The 25,964-nt window shown below is 33.9% G+C and overlaps 1 protein-coding gene across 5 annotated transcripts in view; it reads left to right on the top strand.

The window, feature by feature from the left end:
* Poxm (paired box pox-meso) overlaps positions 1–25,964 on the top strand; it is a 157,571-nt gene that overhangs the window by 21,398 nt on the left and 110,209 nt on the right. For 3 of the 5 annotated variants that reach the window (XM_073959904.1, XM_073959902.1, XM_073959901.1), the window contains exons 1-2: positions 4,437–4,500; positions 4,681–6,003. The exons of the other annotated variants lie outside the window; for them this stretch is intronic. In XM_073959904.1, the coding sequence (XP_073816005.1) occupies positions 5,991–6,003 (13 nt within the window). In that variant the 5' untranslated portion in view covers positions 4,437–4,500; positions 4,681–5,990. Of the gene's footprint in view, positions 1–4,436; positions 4,501–4,680; positions 6,004–25,964 lie in introns of those variants that run through there. 5 annotated transcript variants of the gene reach the window in all.

Genomic DNA, 25,964 nt, shown 5'->3' with positions numbered 1-25,964 from the left:
ATCGCTCTAAACTGGACCATATCGAACAGCATCGGTATGCATTTCCAAAGGATTTTGGAAAATACCATAAACTGCACATGGACACAAATGTTGAACATTTGCGGGGGAGGTATCCTAAGGAGAGCACCGATATGGGCCATTTATGAATTTTAACTAAATTTGGACAAAAAGTTAGGAGATCCAAAGTTTGGACCAAATTGGTTGACCCGTTCAAGAGACATAGCGCATAACATTTTATTGAAATTTTTTAAATATTTGGGGAAGTACCGGAAGCTGTGGACCGGTATTGCTCATCTTCGAACTGAAACTGAAGTTTGGTTGATCAGTTCGAGAGTTATCGTGCTCTCTAGCCACTATATATGGTGCCATAGGGGTTTTTAAAATTTTCGGGCTGTTTTCTCAGAAAGTATGGCCTTGGCCCTAAAAAAAAAAACGTTACCGTTGTAATTGAGGCTTGTCGTGCGCACCATTTAACCGAAAAGTTTTGAACTTTTGTGGAGGAGGTACCTGAAGGAGTGGACAGATATGGCTTATCTTCGAACATACACTAAGTTTGACAAAAATATTATGAAGGCCAAACTTTGAATCGGCAGATCCGTTCGACAGTTATCGTGCGGTGTCATAGGCGTTTTTTTTGCAACTTTCAGGTTATTTTCTCAGTAAGTATGGACTTGCCCCTAATGAAATCTGTACTGTCGTATGAGGGGGAGCGAATACAAGTTGCTATAACAAAAATCAAAGCTATTCGAGAGCAGGTCCTAAACTGAACTTTTCCGAAATTTTGTGTGGGTGGTACCCAAATGAGTGGACCGATTAAGTTCATATTGGAACCTCATCTAAGTCTGGTAGAAATTTCAGGATGTGCAAAGTATGGACCAAATTGTTATCGTGCGCACAAATTTTCCGAACATTTTTGAATTTTTGTGGGGGAGGTACCGGAAGGAGTGGACCCATATAACCCATCTTCGAACTTAAACTAAATTTGGACAAAATATTACGAAAGCCAAATTTTGGACCGAATCGGTTGATCCGAGAGTTATCGTGCGCTTCAGCCAGACAGACGGAAAAATTGTCTGAAACGGATTTCGTCCAAATATACTTGGGTTCTAAAACTCTTAACTCTCAAACGTTTCAGACAATTTGGAGTCGGTTTAGCAATGTCCGTCCGTCTGTCTGTCTGGCTGGATGGTGCGCACGATAACTCTAGAACGGATGAACCTATTTGGTCCAAAATTTGGCTTTCGTAATATTTTGTCCAAACTTAGTTTAATTTCGAAGATGGGTTATATCGGTCCACTCCTTCCAGAACCTCCCCCACAAAAAATCGGAAATGTTCGGAAAATTTGTGAGCACTATAACTCTTGAAGGGAGTAACCGATTTGGTCCATATTTGGCACATCGTGAAATTTCTACCAGACTTAGATGAGGTTCTAGTATGGACTTAATCGGTCCACTCCTTCGGGTATCTCCCATACAAAATTTAGGAAAAAATCAGTTTAGGACCTGCTCTCGAATCGCTTTGATGTTTGTTTTAACAACTTGTATTCACTGCCACGCTTACGACAGTACATGTCTCATTAGGGGCAAGTCCATACTTCCTGAGAAAATAACCTGAAAGATGCAAAAAACCCCTATGACACACTGTGTAGTGGTTGGAGCGCAAGATAACTCTCAAATGGATCAACCGATTTGGTCCAAAATTTTCCCTTTGTAATATTTTGGCCAAACAACTGAACTTAAACTAGTTCGAACATAAGCAATATCGGTCCACTCCTTCTGGTACCTTCCCCACCAAAGTTCAAAAATGTTCGGAAAAATTATTCGCACGATTACTCTTAAAGGGAGTGACCGATTTGGTCCATACTTTACACATCCTAATATATCTACCAGATATAGATCAGGTTCGAATATGGACTATGTTTGTTCACTCCTTCGGGTACCTATCACACAAAATTACGGATAAGTTCACTTTAACACCTGCTCTAGAATAATTTTTATTTTTGTTGAAGCAACTTGCATTCGTTGCCTCAATTACGACGGTAAAAGTTTTTTCAGGGGCAGGTTCATACATCTTGAGAAAACTGCCTGAAAGGTGTAAAAAAATCCCCTACGGCACCATATGTACTGGCTGGAGAGCACGATGATAATTTGGTCCAAAATTTGGCCTTCCATATATTTTGTCATACTTTCGGTTCAAAGATAGGCAATACCGGTCCACAACTTCCGGTACTTCCCCCGAATATTTAAAAAAATGTCACTTTAATGGTATACCTCATGAACAAATTTGGTCCAAACTTTTGATCTCCTAATATTTTGTTCAAATTAAGTTTAACTTCTTAGAGGAACCTTAGGGTACCATAGGTACCTCCCCAAAAGTTCAACATTTGTGTCTAAGTGCAGTTTAAGATCTGTTCGAAGATCCTTTGGAAATGTATACCGATGCTGATCGTTGTTGTCCTGCTTACAGCGGTATTATGTGTTCCGTGGACAAGTCCATGCTTCCTGGCATACTGGTCCAAAAGTTATACGATGACCCACTGAAATGACTAGTGGGCGCGATATCTATCGGAGAGATATAACTCCCAAAATAAGTACCTCCTCTGCAACCCTTTTGAACTTTAATCCTAATCGATATTTTCGTCCGCAAGTTCAAATGTCCAAAAAAGGACACAAAATAATGAAAAAGGTTATAAATACATTCGATCTGACCGTAGATAAAAGTTTCAATTCACATAGGCTGAGGGTATATCTCTTTCGGGAAACCCGACTGATACTTTTTTACTTGTTATGACCTAATTGACCTACCCCCATTATTACAAGTCTTCTTTTGTTATAGTTTGGATTTACTGAACAGATTTATAGCATTCCGGTTAACTTAAAGTTAAAAGTGATGATGGAATTTCAAGAAGGAGCTTCTTGTCATTAACTTTCAATGTGAAAATTATATGTTTAATGCCTCCACGTTAGTTTATTTTGCATTTTCAAATCCATCAGATAGTTAAAGAACAAATGTAATAATGACCCCTAATTGAGTTGCGAAAAACTTCTTTATAGGTATAAAATTGTGGACAGGAAAGAACATTTATTATACCTATTATTCCATTTTTATTGCTGAAGACGGCAAAACAAAATTCTTATTAGCTTATGAGATAAAGCACGGATCAATTGAAAAATATGTCGTTTTAGCCCGGTAAATCTAAACCCGATCTAAAAACACGAAACCCAACTAGGAGTTGTGTAGTCTTAATATGTACTTTCAGAAAATGCCCACTAGAAGTTGTTTGCATTTTCAGTGTTGTCCAGTGTAATATAAAGATATTTTAGTTGTTTTATTTATTTTGTATTTTTTTATATATAAATAGATTACTTCTAATTCTTCAGGAAAAGAAGAAGATACAAAAACAAATTATTCGAATACTTTTTTAATTGATTGACCGTAGACAGGAAATTCAAAAGACTTTCATTTTTTATTCCAAACAATGAACTCAAATGAAATAAACAAAGCTTCGCTTTGAACTCTAAATAAACACTGAGCTAAAAACTTTGCAAACAATGCAAATATGAACAACACACTGAGCAAACATTGCAATTAATTCATGCAAGTCCGGCAATAAATGAGCAAATAACAACAAGAAAAATAACTCTCCATATTAATGTAGGGGGAGATATATATACAACACAACACAATACTCATTCGCCACCACACAAACCACCCACATTCCGTTAGACACCTTTATTTATGAATATAACAAAAACAACAACACAAAGGTAAACAACATGTCAACAAAGATCTTCAGATCTTGGTTTGCTGCTTTCGTTTTGAAACAAAAAGTGGTAGTGGTATCCAAAAAAAGAGTCCACATCAAGAGCGAGAGAGTAAAAGAGAGCATAGCAAAAACAAAACTTGTTTGGATACCCATGGCATGCACACAATATTAACAAAGCACCGCCATTAAGGGCCACACATACATGGCCTACACACACTGACAACAAAATTCATTAACCAATCAACCAAAGCCAATGTGGCTCTCCAACACAATGCAGAATTTGTGTTGTTGTTGCTTTTGTTGATGGTTAAGACTTTGTGTGTGTGTTTTGTTGCTGTTGTTGATCTTGGTGTTTGTTTTTGTTGGTGTGCATTCATGTTGATGGGTGGATGAATGGAAGTCTCAGTGTTTCTTGTTTTTGTAGGGAAGTCTTTTTTTGGTTGTTGGTGTTGGTATATTTCTTTTGCTCTTGCATTGTTGTTTTTTTGTTGTTTCTTTTTGTGTGAAATTGTCTTCTGCTGCCTCCTCTGCTGTCTGTAAATGCTACTCACGCCGCCGCCGTTGTTGCTGCTGCTACTACTACTGCCTGATGTTGTTGTTGTATGCTTAACTGACTGATCGATCATACATCAGAAATGCTAACAGAGCGAGATCGCTACGCCTCAAATTAGTCGCAACAAGTACGGTTGACGAAGAACAACAAGTCGGAACGAAGTCACAGAACCCTGCATACGTTTGTGTTTTTCATTGTTTTCTTTCTTTTTTGTTTTGTAATTTGGAAAATTGTGTGTGCGTGTGTTTAACTTTTGTGCATATTTTCCCATGCTTTCAAATAGATTAATGAAAACTTTAATAACAACAAAATAGAATTAAATAAAGTTTTCAACAAAATTTTCCAATTTTTTTCTCTCAGCATTATTTTAACGACGGCATAATACAGTGACTGAAGCCGGTTCTTAATAAAGCAGAAAAAAATGAACGTTTTTATGCAAAATTAAAGATCAAAGAGATCGTGGATTGTAAATCGAGTGATAATGAATTTGATTGATCGTTCGAACACAAACAAGGCTATGGAATTTTTAATAAAATGCCTATAAAAATCTTGTGATAATGCTGATTAGAGAATACTCTGTCAATGACCATTGGATTTGTGTTTGTATGGATTGGTGAAAAACTCTAAGAAACCAAAGAAAAAATGCTCACGGTGTTAAAATGAAATTTTAATAAAATTAAAAATATATTAAAGAAAAATATAAAAAAATACTCAACGGCAAATAAATAAAAGAAAATAATAATAAACCCATGGTGTAAAGTGTGTGCTAATTTTCAATTAAACCAAAACGAAGCCAGTAAACCACGTCAAATCAACAACAACAACAACAAAACTTATCTGGCCTACTCACAAAGCTTTAAAATTCCAAGCAAACGACAAGTGTGAATTAGAATCAATTGTTACAACAATAGTGGCAAATTCCCATACCTCACTCCCCCGGCTATTATCATATCTAACAAAAAAGAAGAAAAAAAAAGAAATAAAAAGGCAAATAAGAAAAAATAAAATAAAACTGCCAAAGAAAGTCAGCCGTTAAAAATAACCAAACCTAAAGAATTCCGTTAAAAGTGAACAGGTGTATTGGAAAACGCCACCACAACAAAACAAGTAAGCAAGCAACAACAACAACTACGGCAAGCATTTTTTAAAGGAAACAAAAAAGAACAACAGCTGAAGCAGCAAACCCACCAACAACAACACCACCAGCATAACTCAAGAAGGAGGAAGGAAAAACGTTAAGAAGATCCCCGTGAAAATAACCATACAGGAAAGCCATACGAACGAGCCAACATTTCTGTTTTACACTTCTAATAAGGAAAGGCAGAAAAATTACACCACTTTTTCATCCCTAAACAAAGAACACTCACCTGTTCATTCGTTCGTTCCTGTTTTTGGCGCAGTTTTCTTCATTAACACATTACATGCAACGCTTTTTCTAAGGATCTTCTCACACAGAACAACAGCGTGTTTGTTATTGCCTTCTTTCCCACTATCTCTCGTCGGTAAAAAGGGGGACAATAAACCTCTACTTCCGCTTAATTTGGATTAAGTTTCGGCTTCTAAATTTTTATTTTCTTGCTCCCGTGATTGTCACCCATTGTTTTGGGTGATACCCCATTGGCGATATATTGGCGTGCTTCAGCTTTATATACGACTCGCAAGAGCAAAATATGATTGAACCAGGTTAGTATTTTTATTTAATATTTTTCTTTGTTTATGTTTAAGATGATTTTTAGTAGGTGGTTAAATTTTGAAAATCTAGGCATAGACCAAGACAAAATATTGAAGTTTGTTTTGTAAAGTGTTTTTATTAGTTAAATATATTGTTTATAATTTTATAATTTTTAAACGTTGTAGTAAACCATTTCCTTAGTTTTTTATTATTTAGCTACAAATCTAAAAGTATGTATGTCTAAGTAGTTTTTTTATTCTTATGGTTATGGGTAGGTAGGTTTTTTAAATTGAAAAATAATATATTATATGTAAAGTTGGAAAAATTAATAGCCTGTTTTTCAAAGACGAAGATAAATTAAATGGAATTACTACCAAACTCCTGTTGTTTCAAATTTATTGGTAATATTTTTGGTTTCAAGCAAAACATAATTTGCTACAATAGCAGGATTTTGTTAGTGCTTAGAATTCTGTTTGTTTTGAGCCTCTCAACAGACGGTAGGTACTGAAATTGTTTCAATATATCCCATCATTAACTGCTCGACCTTGTTATTGTACACAGAAAAAATTATAACGATTTGATAGACAAATTCAAATATTCAATTAAATTTTGATTGTTTATTGCCGATAAACGAATTGTCATATTTACAAACGTATTTATCAAACCTTTTCCCAAAATATTTTCCCTTTTTTGAGAATAAGTTTTTTCATCGTCTTTCAAAGAGTTAAGGCCTCGACACATAAGAAGCATGGCGTTCTTGTTTAAGTCATATCTGGTAAATGACTAAAGACCAAGATCGACCTAATTCAAATGTGATTCTGAAATCTTTTAATTAGGTCGAACTTGGTCTTTAGTCTTTTATCAGATATGACTTCAGCGAGAATGTCATGATTCTTATGTGTCGAGGCCTTTAACTACATTTTAGTTAGTTACAAAATACAAATTTTTATAAAACTGTTTATTGGAATGTTTTCTGTGTATCATTCCAATGGTAATCCTCGGGAAGAGCTTTTAAAGGGAGATCTTGTGATTTTTTACATTTTGGAGAAATTTCTACTCAAAATTTAATTGTAAATAAAAATATTGTTTTGTTTTTTAATAAACAATATAAAAATAAAAATATTTCAACAGAACGGAATCGAATGTTTAAATTAGAGTAAGCATGGCACAATTACCGAGGTAGTGGCATCGTAAAATTTTGAATATGTTATGTCAAAATGTTCTTTATGTTGTTGAGGAAATTACAACAAAAATATTTTTTTATAAATTTGACTTGACTTTTCATTTTCGATCAACTGGTGTGATAGCACAACCTGGGAAATTGTGCCATGGTCGTAAGCAAAAATTTTGGGAAGATTAAATTTATGTTAAGATGTTGTATATTTGTTTATGACCAGTTTCGCTAAGACAATTCGTCCGAAAATGTTGTTTGATGGAAAAAATTTTTGGTTGAAATTCGAGGTTTCCAATCATAGAGAAGCAAAACCCGTTAAAGTTATTGAAAGTATTATTTAATCCGCATACATGCGTACTTAAATTTCGTGTAAGATTTTTGAATTCTACAACATTTTATGAAAATCTGGCCAGATTTTTATATTAGCTATATTATACATATAAAAAGTTTTTGTAAAATTCGTTTTTTAGCCACAACAATGAACTGATAAAATTGTTTCGTCGTTTGGAAAATTATTGTGGCCTGCAGAACGATTTCCTGAAAATTTGCCTTTGGCCCTCATACAAAGTACTACGGAAATAAAGATTGGTCAGGGGGCACGAGTTATCGTTAACCGATTATAAACAATTCTTGTCGTAAACTGAAACTTAACTTTAAATTTTACGCCGATCTGACTATAATTGCGACCTACAGAGCCGCTTCAAAATCGGATGAAAATGTTGTTTTTGGTCCAATAAAGATCGGCCAGGGGGCACGAGTTATTGTTAACCGATCATAAATAATTTTTGTATAAATCAGTTTTTAGCCACTGAACTGGTAACGTTTTTCTATCGATTGGACCATAATTGTGGGCTTTAGAGAATTTTCGTGAGAATTCACCTTTTCCCCCATACAAATTATTATGGAAACTACGATCGGCTTGGTTGGCACGGGTTAACATTAACCGATTGCCATAAAATTTCATATACAAGGTTTTTGGATAAAACGGGAAAAAATTGATTGGGTAGGAGTTCCAAAAATTTTTGTTTGTTTTTTTGTCGCCCTAATGGGCTATAACAAAACTTGGAGCAAATACTACAATGTTTTGTAAGTAAGTTTTTTTATGTTACAGTTCAACCAAAACTGTAGACAATTTCCCATAAAATGAAATGTTATCCTTGGTGCCTTTGGAGGCACCTTTACACAGGGTATATTTCGAAATCTCTATTTTTTATATAATTTTTTGTTAGATTATATATAACGTCCTGAGAAAAAAATCTTTTTCAGGGCAATCATGAATATTTTCCTCGGAATTTTCCGCACTCAAAATAATTTAAAAAAGTTAAATTCTTTTAAAATTATTTTTTAAAACTTTGAAAATTACTAGAATCAGTTAATTATGGAATATTCTCGACGAATCGACAAATTCCCTTCTTGGACATAAATATGGAAAATTGGACATAAATATGGAAATAAAAAATTGTGAAATTGGGGGAAGGGAACAAATTCCGCACGGAATTTTTATTCATGTTTGCCCTGATTATCTCTGGGCAGTGGGCCGTAAAATGTAACAAAAACCTGCAAAATACTTAGAATACATATCCATATTATTATTCTATTGATATCTGCATTGGAAGTATTTTTGGCCACTGTTGGCATTCATATGGGACCATTATTTTAAAATCATATGCTAAGTTTACATTTACGAAATCCACTCGATTTCAACTTTCAAATTCAATAAGTTTCAGTTTCATTTGACGTATACGCAAAGGAATTGACAGTTGAAATCGAGTGGATTTCGTAAATGTAAAGTTGGTATTATAGACGTCAAGCATAATTATTTTCAATTTCAAAATAATCAGTTTTCATTTATCATTTGTAAAATAAATTGAATATGGCAGGAAGGCTATAACTTCGGACCTTGCCACAAATACTATTTTCCAAAATCATCTCAAACATTGCTACCTTGATTAATATTAAAGAACCGATAAGAATAGACTTCATCGATTTTTATAACCTCAGCCTTTAGCCTAAAGACGGTAGATACACTTTCGTACGACCAAAATGGGTTTATACCCCAAGTATGTTTAGACGAAATACGTTTCAGACAATTTGGATTCGATTTAGCCATGTCTGTACGTCTGTCTGGTGCACACGATAACACTCGAACTGATCTACCGATTCGTTCGAAAATTTTGTCCTCGTAACATTTTTTTCAAACTTAGTTTAAATTGCGAAAATGGGACATACGGGTCCACTCTTTAGTGCATCTCCCTCTCAAAAATTCAAAATTTTTGTTTATATGTAGTTTAAGGTCTGTTCGAGGATCCTTTGAATTTTACTACTCCTTGTGGTCCAACCGCAACACTTTTGAGGTTTAATCTAAATCCATATTTTTGTCGGTAAGTCCAAAAACGTCGGTCCAAAATCGCACACGAAATACTGAAAACCTCCTAATATGTATTTTTGTTTTTCCCGGCTTCACCATCTCCAACTGTCTATTTATCGAATAGACGCCTTTTTTAAAATAATCGGTATTTTATTTTCTTACCAAAGATTTTTTTCATTTGGACGGTCACATCTTTCTAATCTTTTTTTGCTAAGAAATATTGCACAGTTTTGTGAAAAATTACAGTCTAAGAAAAAGAATTTTTTTTAAAATGCGTTTTGTAATTTCCTACCTAGCTCGAAAACAAATGTAGCATTTCCAATATTATTAAGTACCTAATAATGTTGTCTTTGACAGAGGAAATTTTAAAATATTAATTTTAATTAGTTAAACATTTAAAAAAAATAAAGCTGAAAAAAAACAATATTTTGATGTAACTTTTATATGAACAATTTTGGGTACCAACAAAAATTTTATTTTTATTTTATTTCGAAAAGATTTACTTGGCAAACTGTATATTGTTTCGAATAAAAAACATATTTTAATAATCTTAAATTTATGGGGAACTCCAACTGTGTTCCCATAGTTCATTTCACTGAATCTCTGCTCTGGACAGTGGTTCAGAATCGTGTTTTCCTGGTCAAAATTCTGTAACTTTTGAACGGATAGAGATATTTTCACAATTCTTTTTTTGTTAGACAGATAACACAATCAGCTTTCCGGTGAATTATAAGCGGTCAAATTCGGTAGTTGCAGAGGAATTCAATGTCAAAGTTAAACTTTTGAATTTTTTTACTATTTTTCATCAAAATATCAGTGCTTTTGTGTTTTTATATCTTCTTATATATTAAAGATGGTCAAACGCCAATAAATACACTACAAAAATTCCAAAAAAAAATTAAAAAAAAAAATTCGAAAAAAAATTAAAAAAATTTTTTTTCACAAATTGTTCACATTAAAAAATGCAAAAAATTTAAATTTTTTCAAAAATTAGAATAAAATGCTCCTTGGGTGTTCATAAAACTTGTTATGGAAAAACACACATTTTTACCCATGTAATTTCAATAAATTTAAAAAAGTGTTAAACGGACGGAACGGGACGGGAACAAAAGTATATATGGGCTAAAAGAGGAGACTTTCGGGCATATTTCTGTGGAAACAGAACATTGTTCCATGTCCACTAAAATTTGGAATTTCATAAAATTTAGTACCTGAGGAAAAATTAAATAGCTCATGTTGTGTAAACGCCACGGTAATTTGTTTAATTTATTTTTAAAGGCCACAATCCTACCTACCTAACAAAAAAACAGCGAACGCAATTTATGTTATAGTTTCCTAGAAATAACTATTTCTTTCTCCAGAAGTTTTCAAAAATTACGTATTTCTCAAAAATTGGAAAAATGTTCGTCTTTAGGGGCACCCCACGCCCGCACCTTCCAATATTTTGACCTAATTTTTTGGTTTCCTTAGTTTCAATATGTTTACTATCGAATACCATATAGAAATTAAATATCTGTTACAAAACAAAATTTTGATTTTTGGCCAGGAAAATCGATTCCTGAGCTATTGTGCGCCGTCGGAGAATAGTTTCAATTATTTTATTTTCATCTACGAAAAATGCTTTCCAAAGTATCTACCTTTTTTAGTACAAACCTATAGAATTCTTTTTAAACGAGGTTTTTATTGGTCTGAAGCTATTTTTTCAACATTGCTTTTCTAATGTGTGTGATAATTATTGCCAAGAGTTTAAAAATAACAATAATTTCATAATATAATTTATAAATATAAAAAAGTGTTAAAAAGTTAAAACAATACAAATTTTCTTAAAAAATATAAAAGTGAATATATTTTTTCAATGCATTATTACATTACATATTTAAATTAATTAATATTTAAAAACATTACAATATTTTGTACATTTATTTATAACAGCAACAGGGTTTTTTATGTGTTTTCCAATAATGAAATATTAGTCTAAACTAATAATACGGTTACACTAGAGTTTTTTGCCGGGTTAACCCACTTCGAGAGGATTTATTTGACGTTTGCCATTTTAAATCCAAATCCACTGGGTTAATCCGGTTAAGTGTAACCTGGGTATAACAAAAGAACTTGTCCAATGAATACGTACATAATCGCTAATTTTTTATAGGTTTTTCCATTGAAGAACATCTTACAGAACTTTCCCTTTATTTAAAGGAAATATTTATATAGTTTTAGTTTTTTGTGGTTATAATATTATTTTGTAACTATATATTATTGACCATAATTTATATAATTTATCTCACACAGATTATGATACAGTAATTTTATTATATTTTCAAAAACTTTTTTGTGGTAGTTGTTGTATTAATTTTAAGATAATCCTAAGAATATCCGTGTTTAATATTAAAAATGTAAAATTTAAAAGTATTTCCTGAAATTTTACTCCAAAAATCGGTTTCTACCAAATCAAATATTTCGTTAAGAAGCAATAAGAGATTTGAATTTCACACGTAGTAAAAAATATGATAATGTGAGTTATATCTGGGGGTTTTCTAAGAAGCCTAGGCCGACTTATCTTCGGTGTCATGCTCAAGTGTTCCATACGCCACTTTTTACTTTTTGACTTATATGTGGTTTTTAAGGTTCTTTCATATGCTCTTTCTGAATTTTCAATCAGCTCCTACTTTTCTGCACTAGTTTTCAATATAACGGCTTAACGATGCAAAAGTTGTATTTTTTCAGATATGATATGAAATCTTACAAATTGAAAAACACGTTCCAAAATCAGAACATAGATTTTTAATTTAAAAGGTATTTATTCATTGACTCAAACAAGCCACATTTATATAAGGTATATGCATAAATTACAACAACTAACAAATTTACAAAAACAACATTGTTGTTATTGAAAATTAAATGTCAAAGAAAATATTGAATATTAGGGTCGTTCTAAAAATGTTCTCAGATAAAAAATACATAAATACATTTTGAAAATCCTCTAAAATAGAACAAATTTGAATCAAAATGTAAATATATAGCATTCAGAACTGTCGTAGGTAATTTTTAGTGTGAAAAGAAGTATTTTATGGTAGCAAATTTCGAAGTTCAAAATTTTAATGAGTAGACCCTATTACATTTTGAAAACGAAATTTACAAAAAAAAGTAAAAATACAGGCGATTGTCACTTCTACCTTATATACATGTGTCTTGGACTCAAAGAAAAAATGCAGTCATTTTCTTCTATGTAATTAATACACAATAATTGTGTCACCACCCAGCAAAAAATCCTACCAAAATAATCGGTTTTATAGGGAATTTTTGGCAGCCGTAACTACTTACAAATCCCCCTACTAAACCATTATTTTAACAAGCGCTTACATGTGCACCACCAACTGTTCTTTGTTCTTTGTTTTTTTTTTTAACAAAAAGTACCCGACCGGCTGTGAGCGTTGAACACACAATCCTCTGATTTATGATCGGACACACACGCTCTGTGCCACCGTACTCATAACTTAGTAAGGCGTAATATAAGTAGTTATTTTTGTTTACATTACTTTGTAATGAGTTACATAATGACTAACGGATCCGAATTTTTGCTGGGAAGTGTTTATTTGGAACAAATCGAAAAAAATTATATTTTCCAAAAATTTTTTATAACTTGCCACAGATATTCCTCTTAAATTTTCCACGTTTAATTTTTAATTAATTTCTCGTTGGAATCGAGCTTAATGATCAATGATGCAAGTGAAAAAGGAAAGCCGAAAATTCGAACCCACACAACCACCATTATGTGACATGCATGTTTCGCCTTTGGCAGAGGCTCTTCAGACATATCGGCTATGGAGCGGATTCTTTGACATCGAACTTTTCTTCTTTCAATTGCATTTTTTTAATTTTTTTACAACAACAATGGGTATTTTCCCATTTAGTTGTGCTTTCATGACAAACGCTTAGCGCTGCCTTCGAAAGTAACGAGTTTGGCTCTGAACGCTAACACGCCGTGACACGTTTATTTCATATAATATTCTTAACAATTAAAGTTAGAAATATTAATAGTACTATTTTCAGCTCCAGTCAATTGAGGCACAATGGTTAATATAAAAATCCATTTTTTGGAAAACAATTGACATTTCCTGAAATAATTTCTGGTAAAACGACACATCCGATATGTCTCACGAGCTGCTAACTAACAGCGAAACCGGTCATATAATTTGGTGGTTGTGTGGGTGGGTTCGAATCTTCGTCTTTTCTTTTTCAATTGCAAGAAATCCTCCATCATTAAGCTCAACTCCAAAAAGAAAAAATTATAAAATAGACTTATTTCAAGGTTTTAAAAAATATTCCCATCGACTATAAGTAAAACTCCATATAAAAATGCATAACTTTATTTTTCAATAAATTTTCAGAATTGCAGGCAACCCAAAGATTACGTCGAAATAAGCATTTTATCGAAAAGAATTACCATGATTTCATAATTCTGTTCGTCTATGCTCCACGTTGGGCGCCATTATGGCTGCACTTTGTAATGCATGTAACTAGAGCTTCTACTTGTGAAAACATATGAAAAATTAAAAATTGTTTATGTCTTCTTTCAAATGAAAATTGGAGCAAAAATGTACTTCATATCCTTAGAATCAATTGAATTTAAATTGTTTCCAATACAAAAAATTGTTTCAATATAAAAAATAATAATAGAAATCATGTAAAAACATTCATAACTTGATCTTGATCTTCGAACAATTGGCATTTATCATTTCTTTAATAAATATTTAAAAAAATTTATTTTTTTACAAAAGTTCCCAAAATCATAATGGCTGCCGACGGCATAATTTTTTCCATAACATCCCGAAAACATTAACCACAAATTTGTGGTTTGCTGGAACAAAAAACAAATCCATCAGCCAGGTATGGGTCCTGGCACAAGTTTTGTTATTGTAGAAGTTTCACGCCTTGTTTGTTACCCTTTAAACGGTATAAAAACAGAGGGAGGAAGGACAATGGCAAAATAATAAACCATAAAAATGGGTTACCCCTAAAACAAATAAATCCTTTGGAAGAGAAGTGAAATGATTTTTGTAAAATAATCCTACAACCCTTGTGATGGGCAAAACGAACAAAACAAAAAACTGATCTTGCAAGCAAACATTGTATGTACGATCTGCAATGTACGTACGTACGTACGTATGAACGAACAAACAAACACCTTTCAACGAAAGCCATTTTGTATGAATCAAAATTATTTTGAAAACAACAACAACAATATATGATTAAAAACGCACACACACATGTATTATAAATAACCCAAAATCCAAGTGAAATAAATTAAAAAAAAGTACGTTAACTCATTAGGTGATGGAGTTTTTCTTTTTTTTTTTTTTGGAACAGCAATGAGGTGGTGCTTTGTTATTAAACAAACAAAAATAAATCACCACGTTTGTGTGTAGTTACAGTACAAGTTTTGTGTACCGTATTGTAATTTTCATGAAAGAAATTATGATTTCAAATAAACCTCAAACAAAAAAAAAAAAAAAAAAACAAAAAGAAAATTCTATTTTTTAACCATAACCATTAACTTTAACATACCTAACAACATACTACAAATGCTGCATATGTATATAAGTATATGTGTTAGTTTTAGTAATGGGGTGAGTTAAGGTGTCCAACTACAATTTATGTTTAGAGAGTTGTTTAATGCTGTTGTACAATGAAAAAACAAAAAAAAAATAGGTTCTGTTTTAAACTCTGAAATCATCATTAATGCTAGACTGCGGCACGATCAACATCATCATCATTCTCGGCACACGTGCCCATATACTATCTACATACTACTTATTTTTTCCGCATACGTCATATTAACCTTTTTTTATTGTTGGTGTTGTCGGTTGTTGCTGTTGCTGTCGGTGCTTCTCTACTAACTATTATAGCCTCATTATAATTAGAAGGGGGAGATAACAACATAGCCCACAAAACATAACATAACATAACACACAAATCTAAAAAGCATACAAAACCCCATGCCACCAAATAATGAATGTGCCTATATACATATTCACTGCTACATACCCAGCAAACCAAATGTCGGATGTCCGACATATAGGACCAATTTCGGAAGCAAAATCGTTCAGATTTCGTATCGATTTTTATACAATTTTTCGTAGGGTAATTCGTTCAGATTTCGTTCCGATTTCGGAGAAAATGTCGGAAGTAAATTTCCCTTCGAATATGCTAATGTTTTTCTTCCGATTTCGTTACGAATTCGGATCGATATGTCGGAAACAAACTTCCCTTCGCACAACAACCACCTTTTGTATATATCTAACAAGCAACATTTTAGTTTGTTGTCGTAAAACAAAATGGTTGGTTATAAAATTCGCATATACATTTTTTAAATATTTTAAATATAAATGCAACATAAAATAATTCAAGCTAGTGATGATAGACTCAACATATTCGTACACAGAGTTTGCATTGTTCTACTATAACTACAAAATGATAACAACAGTGAAAATCATTAGATAACTTTGAAATTATAATCTTCCAATAAAAAGCATAACAAAAAAAATTACCAATAAAAAAGAGGCATTAGAGAAAAATTTTTTCTTTCTATAATCATATGAAATTATTCCAAAATCGTTCAGAAATCTTTACGAAAGTTCGGAAGGTACCTCCGATTTTCATACGATATTATTCCGAAATCGTTCAGAAATCTGAACGAAAATTCGGAGGAAAAAAATCGAATTCCGAATTTCCCAAGGATTTTCTTCCGATTTCGTTGCGAATTCTGATCGAAATCGATCCGATTTCGCTCCGACATTTCGTTCCGAAATTATGTCAACCACTTCATACAACTTTCGTTAAGATATCGTTACGATTTCGGATCAGATATCGGACGTTACGTCCGAAGTTTGTTCCGATTTCGTTACGATATCGGTACGATTGGTTTGCTGGGTACCTACATATATAGAAATACATATGTATATATAAACATATGTATGTTTGTATATATAACTCCATATACCAAAAAAAAAGCATTTATTACGCCGTCGCAGCCACCAACAAGTAGTGACTAGTGATCGTTCGTTCATATATACTATGTCTGTATGTACGTAAATATGTGGTGGCTGGTATAAAGCAGAGTTGTAAGTCGTCATCATGTCGAATATGTGGCATTTGCGTGTTTTAGAGCATTTGTTGCGCGCTTACCTCTGCAACTATTACTTACTGCTTGCTACTTCGTCTTCTTCTTACTTTTACCTCATTTTTTGGGTGTGTATGCAGAAGAAGAGAGTGTGGCGGGGGAAGAGGAAAGCTTGATGACGATCATATAAAAATACAATTTATCAGATACGGACGACCGCTTAAACTTCCCCCCATTAAACAATAGTCAGACAACAGTGGTTAGAAAACTTGCAACAATCTAGAAGTCATTAAAGAATTCTCAATCGAATATAAAAGAAAAATAATGTGAGAACGCGGCTTTAACAAATTCCTAGGATTGCATTGCATAACTCTTCTAACCCAAGCCATCTTCTCATCCTTTTTCTTTTCTAAAGCAACATTTCTACTGCGCCTACATTTGGAATAATCATGCTATGTTTGTTAAATTTGAATGTTAAAATAGAAGAACACTTGCAACACTTACTAGAGAGAGGAATTTTATGCAACCACTATTTTTGGTCCGATTTATGTCAAATTTTGGGACTAGTCATATTTTTGGCTTCTGATTACATTGCAATCGAAACATATGACGTATGCAAAATGCATAAATTTTGCATATGCCAAATTTATGCATTTTACAGATTTTCTTATTTCAATGCTTGATACACAAATGTGTGTGTCCAATTGTTCTGTTTAAAATTGCCTTCAGACACTTCGATAAAATATAGAAATGTATAAACAAAGCCACAACCTTCAAAATACCGAAAATCGGAAGGTATCATTCTATCGGGGCTATACGAAAGCCTGAACCTAAACCGAAAAATTTTAGGTGGACATTTTTTACCCCCAAGGATATTGAGGCCACAACCTTCAAAATACCGATAATCGGGAGGTATCGTTCTATGGGGACTATATGAAGACGTGGACCTATGGCGACACATTTCAGGTGGAAAGTTTTGTACCCCTCACGAAGACTAAATGCCAAATTTCAGTAATTTCGGTGGTATATTGAGGCCACAACCTTCAAAATACCAAAAATCGGGAGGTACCGTTCTATGGGGGCTATATGAAGACGTGGACTTATACTGACAAATTTTAGGTGGAAAGTTTTTTACCCCCAACGAAGACAAAATACAAAATTTTAATCATTTCAGTGGTATAGTGAAGCCACAACTTTCAAAATACCGAAAATCGGGAGGTACCGTTCTATGGGGGCTATATGAAGACGCAGACCTATGCGGACAAATTTCGAGTGTAAAGCTTTATACCCCCAACGAAGACTTAATACCAATTTTCAGCCATTTCGGTGGGATATTCAGGACACAAATCCTTGCATATATTTTTGCATATGGTTTTGCATATGCTCATTTTATGCAAAAATATAAAAATATGTCAAAATATGCACGATATGAAAAATATGCCAAATATGCAAAAATTTCTTTTCCTAATTCGTTTTATTTTGTGATAAAACGAATTTCTGTCTAATCAGATTTTCTCTACGATCATCCTAACCATATATGCATTTGCATAGGATTACGCTGTCTAGTCATTGCTTATATTAACCCACATAAACCCACTGGCTGGCTGGAGCGCACGATAACTCTCGAACGAATCAACCGATCCGGTCCAAAATTTGGTTTTCGTAATATTTTGACCAAACTTAGTTTATGTTCGAAGATGGGTTATATCGGTCCACTCCTTCCGGTACCTCCTCCACAAAAGTTCAAAAATTTTCGGAAAATTTGTGCGCACGATAACTCTTGAAGGGAGTAACCTATTGGATCCATACTTTGCACATCGTGAAATTTCGGAAAAGTGCAGTTTAGGTACTGCTCTCGAATTGCTTTGATTGCTGTAGCAACTTGTATTCACTGCCCCCTATACGACGGTACAAGTTTTATCAGGGGCAAGTCCATACTTCCTGAGAAAATAGCGTGAAAGGTGCAAAAAAACCCCCATGACAACACCGTGTGTAGTGGTTGGAGCGCAAGAAAACTGTCAATGGATCTGCCGATTTGGTCCAAAATTTGGCCTTCGTAATATTTTGTCTAATCTTAATTTAAGTTCGATGATAAGCTATATCGGTCCACTCCTTCAGGTACCTCCCCCACAAATGTTCACAAATGTTCGGAAAAATTGTGCGCACGATAACTCTTGAAGTGAGTGACCGATGTAATCCATACTTTGCACATCCTAATATATCTACCAGATATAGATCAGGTTCGAAAATGGACTATATTTGTCTACTTCTTCTAGTACCTCTCACACAAAATTTCGGATAACTTCACTTTAAGACCTGCTCTCGAATCACTTTGATTTTTGTTGAAGCGATTTGCATTCGCTACCTCCATTACGACGGTAAAAGTTTTTTCTGGGGCAAGTCCAAATTTCTTGGGAAAACAGCCCGAAAGGTGTATAAAACCCCTATGTCACTATATGTGGCGGTCGGAAAGCACGATAACTCTCGAACTGTTCAACCGATTTGCTCCAACATTGGATATTCGTCATATTACATCCAAACTTAGTTTCATGGGGCAATACCGGTCCACAACTTTCGGTACTTCTCCCCAATATTTAAAAAATGCTATGACGACTTCACTTGAATGGCGCAACCAATTTGGTCCAAAATTTGGATCTCCTAATATTTTATCAAAATTTAGTTCAACTTCTAAAATGGCCCATATCGGTCCTCCCTAAGGGTACCTTCCACTCAAAAGTTCAACATTTGTGTCTTAGTGCAGTTAATTTCTAATCCAGATTTTTGTCGGCAAGTTCAAATGTCCAAAAAAGGGCCACAAAATTCTAAAAAGACTCTAAATACATTCGATCTGTCCGTAGGTGAAAGTTTCACTTCACATTGGCTGAGGGTATATCTCTGTCGGCAAAGCCGACTGACACTTTTTTACTTGTTTTAACAGAAAAGTGCTCTAACGCGTATTTAAGGCCAACTGTGGCATGTCATGGGAACCACCGTGGTGTAGTTGTTAGCACGTCCGCCTTGCACTCTGAAGGTCAGCGGTTCAATCCTTGACCAGAACATCAAAATGTCGGCTTACATTTCCTGGGTATTTCAGCCATTAAAACTTCTCCACAAGTGGTGCCGTAAGACACGCTGTTCGGGCTGGGCTATAAAAAGTAGTACCAATATTATTAAGTCAATATGAATCGGTGTGCACTCACTTATTCAATGGAGGTCTCCCCTCTTTCTTTGGGAATATTGTTGGAACATATCAACTCATTGCAAATTTTTAAAACACTTAGCCTTTCGATGAAAGACAGTTTGTTTCATAATGTTGGGCGCCACATCGGCTAATAGATGGATGCGAGAATCACTAATATTTTATTAGGCATCATTGGATGCGACTGCTTTTGTCTCCATAATAAAAACATAATTTTACAGAACGTACATCAAATGTTTTGTTCCCTCGCCAACTTGGGCCCTACATTGGAGCATTAAAAGGGATATATTTCCAGACTTCTAACATTAGCCTTGTAAGCCTTTAATCCAAACAGCATTAAATTAAAATATCAAAACTATTGGTCTTACGAAAAACGCCAGTTTGTTTCATTACATTGGGCGCCATATCATTAGAAGAGATATGCATTAAAAGAGATATGTTTACAGACTGTAAGCATTTTTTCCAAGCGACATTATTTGAAAAGCATTGGACTTATGTTTTATTACATTGGGTGTCATATAAGCTAATAAAAGGAGGATTAGTAATATTTTATTATGCACAGCTTGTGTCTCCATAATAACAACACAAAAATAATTTAAAGTCTACGTAATACCGCTACAAATTAAACGGGACGTTCGTCAAATGTTTTGGTTTTACGCCAACAAGGACCCTATGTCCTAATAATGGAGCATTAAAAATGTTTCCTGAATTCTTACATTATGCAAGCCTTCAATTCAGGGAACATTGAATGAAAATACCATAAGCATTGAACAGTCAATAAAAGGATGTCAGGATCAATTATATTTTATAAGTTAACGTTGGATGTCACACAAAAGTATTTTAAAGTTCACTTAAGACCGTTACCAATTCCACAGGGCGTAAATCAAATGTTTTGGTTTTACACCAACTTGGAACCTATGTTGGGCGCCACATTGGATAATGGAACATTAATGTTTTTAGGCCCACGTTGGCCATTACCATGATGAAATAGTAAGGTGGCGTAAAATAACCAGATGATTGGTTTCAATCTGTCAAATTTTTTGTTATTGTGAATAAATTGTATGAAAATGTAAACAAACATTGTGACATATTGAAGACTTTTTGGCCAAAACAGAGTTGTATTTGTGCTACTTACGTGACCTGTTAAATAGATCTTGGCCATTACCTCTAATATCTTCATCATTAAGAAATAAAAACAAAGAAGGTCGCACAATGAAAAGAACTATCTGACCAGTGTTTGACTTCCGATGGAATCCCATTTAATTATTGTTGGACCTGAGGTTGAAAAATTGCTGACACTACCCGAAGAATTTGAAGAGATCAATATCCTCTGCAAACTGTTTTTGGTATAAAGAATTAGTAGGACTATAGAACTATAGAAAATCATGGTCCTCACAGCAGTTAAGTGCAATAACTTTAGCGTTTTTACAAACAGGTATATATATCGGCCCAATGTTGAACGCCATTGTGATTAAAAACTCACGTCCCTACGTTGGGCGCAAACGCAGCTATGTGAGCATATGGCTATGAGGAATTATGGGCACAAAGTTTTAAATTGTAGGAACCTTTAGAATTTTACTAAATAGATATAACACATATGTATGTGCCAACGTTGTGCGCCATTGTATTGATACAATTCGAGGAAGGAAAAAAATCTATGCAATTATATTTTCTACCTTTTAGGAATCGTGAAACCACTGTTTCCCCACATTGAGGATGATAGTCTACGACCGTTGGATAGCTATCTAACTAAACAATAAAAACATACATACATATATGCCAAAATATATATAAATACATACATAATATGTATGTATGTAACTATGGACAGGCATAACACATATTAAACTAAAGCCAAAAACCATAGGTGTAGCTGTAACACAGAAAAAGAAGAAAAAAAAACCAAACGTAAATTATTATATAAACTTGGTTTAGACCGGGCGCTGGTATAACGTTTTGTTGTTGTTGGTGTACTTTGTTGTTGTTGCTGTTGTTTTGTTAATATTATGGTTATATTGTCGAGAGTCTTCTTGCAACGAGTTTCGAAAAATTTAAAACATACACAAAACTCCAGCTTTAACAAATAGTGGTGAATGCTTGTGGTGCTACGTATGTGGATGGGGTAGAAACAAAAAATCAGCGAAAAAACACAGAAGAACCAACAACAAAAACACACAGAACAGAAAACTAACTTTAGGAGAAGGCCCGTTTTGATTTCATGTTGTTGTCATTGCCATTTGAATTTGGCTGGATAGGTGGACGGGCAGACGGACGGACAGAAAGGCGGACGAACGGAACGACAGACAGACATATAAAACTGAACAAAAAACGGAAACGGGTATGGGGGAATTATTTTTGATCGTCGTTTTTATATCTCTCTTAATTTTTATTTCGGTGTTTTTCTTTCTTTTTAATTTTTTTTTGTACAGCTAGAATGGCTGACAATAATACATATGAGCATATGTATGTATGTTTATACATATATTAACAAAAAAAATTAAATCAAGCAACCATAGCGGCCATGTTTTTAGTCTCCATACTAGTTATATGTAGTATGCCAGTCATTTAGTCTAGAGTTGGGGGGAGGAGGGGTAAAGATTTTTTTCTTTTTAAACAATTTATAAACAAACAACATAAAATTGTAAAGAAAATTATCTTTAGTTGTGTTAAGCTGTAGTTGTCTTGCCGTCTCGCATAAGGTAAAGGAAGGAGTAGATGCCAATGCTAAGATTACAGAATAAAAAATTAGAAATAAATGCATTTGGGCACGAGTCATTCTGGATAATTCTATGTTTAGTGTTTTTTTGTTATTGTGCTTTTTTCATTTTTTTATTCAAGACTATGCTTAATAGTCTTAATAGTTGGTAGAGTAGTTGATTGTCTTGTGCTTTTTTGTTGTTGTTAGTACATTATTTCACCAAGTCTTGGAAGAAGAAGAGATTATCTTAGCTTGATGTTACTTTGGCGTTTTTAGTAGAAATTTGCTTTTTGAAGAGCAAAATTTCTAATTAGAGCTGTGGAGTGGGCGAGTTTTCTTAGAGTTTTTGAAACTTCAATTTAACTCGAATTATGTTTTTTCGGGTATTATAGTTAAATATATATTTAATGCGGCAACACAAGTTATAATTATTAATAATTATGTCGAAATATTTTTGTTGGGAATTTTTTAAGGTTCTAAGGTGTGAAATGAGACATACATACATACATCAAATAAATATAATTTGGCAGCAGGATTCCAATTTTAAATACCATGATCTTCAACTGACTTATGCCATAGTTTCACCACACGGAAAAGTACCAAATGTATTACGAAAGGCGCCAATTGCTTTCATTACGTTGGGCGCCATATTTGCTAATGCATGTTTGCTATGGGTGCTTATATTTTATTGCGCAACTTTGGCTGCCACCTTCTTCTCTCTACAATAATAATGGAATTATTTCAAAGTCTACTTAAGATCCCAAAATTCCAAAGCATCACTTTACGATGGACGACAAATTGTTTCGTTACGTTTGGCGCCACGTAAGATGATGGAAGGGTGAGATGATCACTTAGTGGTTTGGCCTTATGCCAACTTGGACCCAATGTCGCGCACCACATTGTTTAATGGAACATTAAAAGAAGCCAGATTTCCAGCCTTTTTACATTAATCCAAATTTCAATATCAAGGAAAATAACGAAAGCATTAGTCTTACGCTAGACGTCAACTTGTTTCATCATATTGTGTGACATATATGATAATGGTGTCAGAATCACCCACATTTGTTAAGTAACGTTGGATGCCGCCAATTGTGTCTCCATAATAACAAAAATATTTTAAAGTTTGCATAAGACCGCTACCATTTCCACAGAACGTAAGCCAAATGTTTTGGTCTTACGTCAACTTGGAACCCACGTTGGGCGCCACATGGGATTATGGAGCATTGGAAAATATATGTTTCCAGACTTCTTACTGTCTTTATTCCAAGGATAAATACCAAAAGGAAAGGCGCCCTGTATGGAAGTGGGAGGGTGTGAGGATCACTTGTGTGTCCATATTAACAACACCAAAGTATTTTAAGTTAATTTAAGTTTACTTTACTTTGATCTTTCGCCAACTTGGACCCCACATTGGGCGCCACATTGGATAATGAAGCATTGAAAAAAGCTATGTTTACAAACTTCTTAAGAAATGAATAAATGATCGATACCAGGGAAAATACCCAAAAGATAAGTCTTTCGATGAACGCCAACTTGTTTCATTACGTTGGGCGCCATATCCGATATTGGATGGGTGTGAGTATCACTTATATTTTATATTTTATTAGGCAATGTTGGCATTTGTGTCTTCATAATATAAGAACGCGAATTCCGCAGGACGTAATCACATTTTTTTGTCTTACGCCAAGTTGGATCCAGCGTTGGGCGCCAAATTGTATAATTAGAAAGCCTATAATCCAAGATCATCAATATTTTTAGGGCCACATTGGACATCACACCTGATGCCGAACTTAGAATAGATTTCCAACCGCTTGGATACATTGCTTTATCTGTTCAAATTTGAACACCATGATTCTCGATATCATTTGGCCATTAGTTCGTTACCAAACCCACAGGAAGAAAACATTGAATTTGAAAGAAAAAAGCTCGATGACAGAGAAGCCACTCCCACAGCCGATATATCTGATGAACTGCAAACTAACAGTGATGCCAGTCACATAAATTGGTGGTTGTGTGGGTTCGAATCGTTGGCTATCCTTTTTAAATTTCAAAAAAAAAATCTTTAGTCATTAAGCTCAACTCCAAGGAAAAAATTAATATAAAGAAAATCAAATGGTTTGGTCTTTCGCCAAACCGGACCCTACATTGGGCGCCATATTCAATAAAAAAACTATGTTTCCAGACTTCTTATATTATGAACGTTTTTTTATGCAAGGGTCACGTTGGACTTCTCAACTGACATCTTCATCATTGAGCCATACTACATATGAATAGATTTCCACCGCTTCCATGCATTCTTACTTCGAGACTTTCTCCCAGACCATTAAGTAAAGACCTCAAACCAATCAATAATTTCAAATTTATGTGAAGCAAAATATTAAAAGAATTGAAACAAAAATTGATTTTGATCATATCAATACGCCAATTCTTCGGCGGAAGTTTTAAAGAGAGTATAGAGAGGCGTTATACTCTCGCAGAAAATAGCCTTTATAGACCTTAAGAAGGCAGTCTTTATAAACTCCCTTCTGGGGGCTGATAAAGAACCCCTTGTAATCCATAAAGACTCCATTCGTGGAGCCGATAAAAAATACCTTCTGGTCGTCTATAAAGCCTCCCTTCTGTATGTCTACAAAGGCCAAATTTGGGACCTATAGACAGAGGGAAAAAAGTCGATTCAAAATTCAATTTTTTTAGCACAAGAGTGTTCAATTTTTTTTACCACGAATCTGACTTTCCCCCAGATCATTATGTAAAGACCTCAAACCAATCAATAATTTCAAATTTATGTGAAGCAAAATATTAATATTAAATATTATTATTTAAAAAGTATAGTAAACATTTATTTTGATCATATTAATACGCCAACTCTTGGCGGAAGTTTTAAAGAGAGTATAGAGAGGCGTTGTACTCTCACAGAAAATAGCCTTTATGGACTTTAAGAAGGCAGTCTTTATAAATTCCCTTCTGGGGGCTGATAAAGAACCCCTTGAAATCCATAAAAACTCCATTCGTGGAGCCGATAAAAATACCTTCTATTCGTCTATAAAGGCTCCATTCTGTATGTCTACAAAGACCAAATTTTTTGGACCTATACAAAGAGGGAAAAATTAGATTCAAAATTCTATTCAATTTTTTTTAAGAAGGTTGTTGTTATTTTTTTTTTTTTTTTTTTTTTTTTTTTTGAAAACAACGCCTCATGGTGTCAACATGAGCACGAGCGTGTTCAATTTTTTTACCACGAATCTGACCACCAAATGGTGTCAATATGAGCACATGCGTGCTTAATTTTTAATATTTCGACCACAAACGTGGTCAATTTGGCAACGGTAGGTTGTCAATTCTCGAAACCCGTTGTCAAATTGACAACGGCGTGCTCATTTCGACCACAATGTTGATACACTATCGACAAC

Source organism: Musca autumnalis, unplaced genomic scaffold (assembly GCF_047663935.1).
Source record: "Musca autumnalis isolate F117 unplaced genomic scaffold, ASM4766393v1 scaffold_1, whole genome shotgun sequence".
Lineage (NCBI taxonomy): Eukaryota > Metazoa > Arthropoda > Insecta > Diptera > Muscidae > Musca > Musca autumnalis.
The sequence above is the reverse complement of the archived record's forward strand: the minus strand, read 5'-3'. Positions and strand labels throughout refer to the sequence as shown.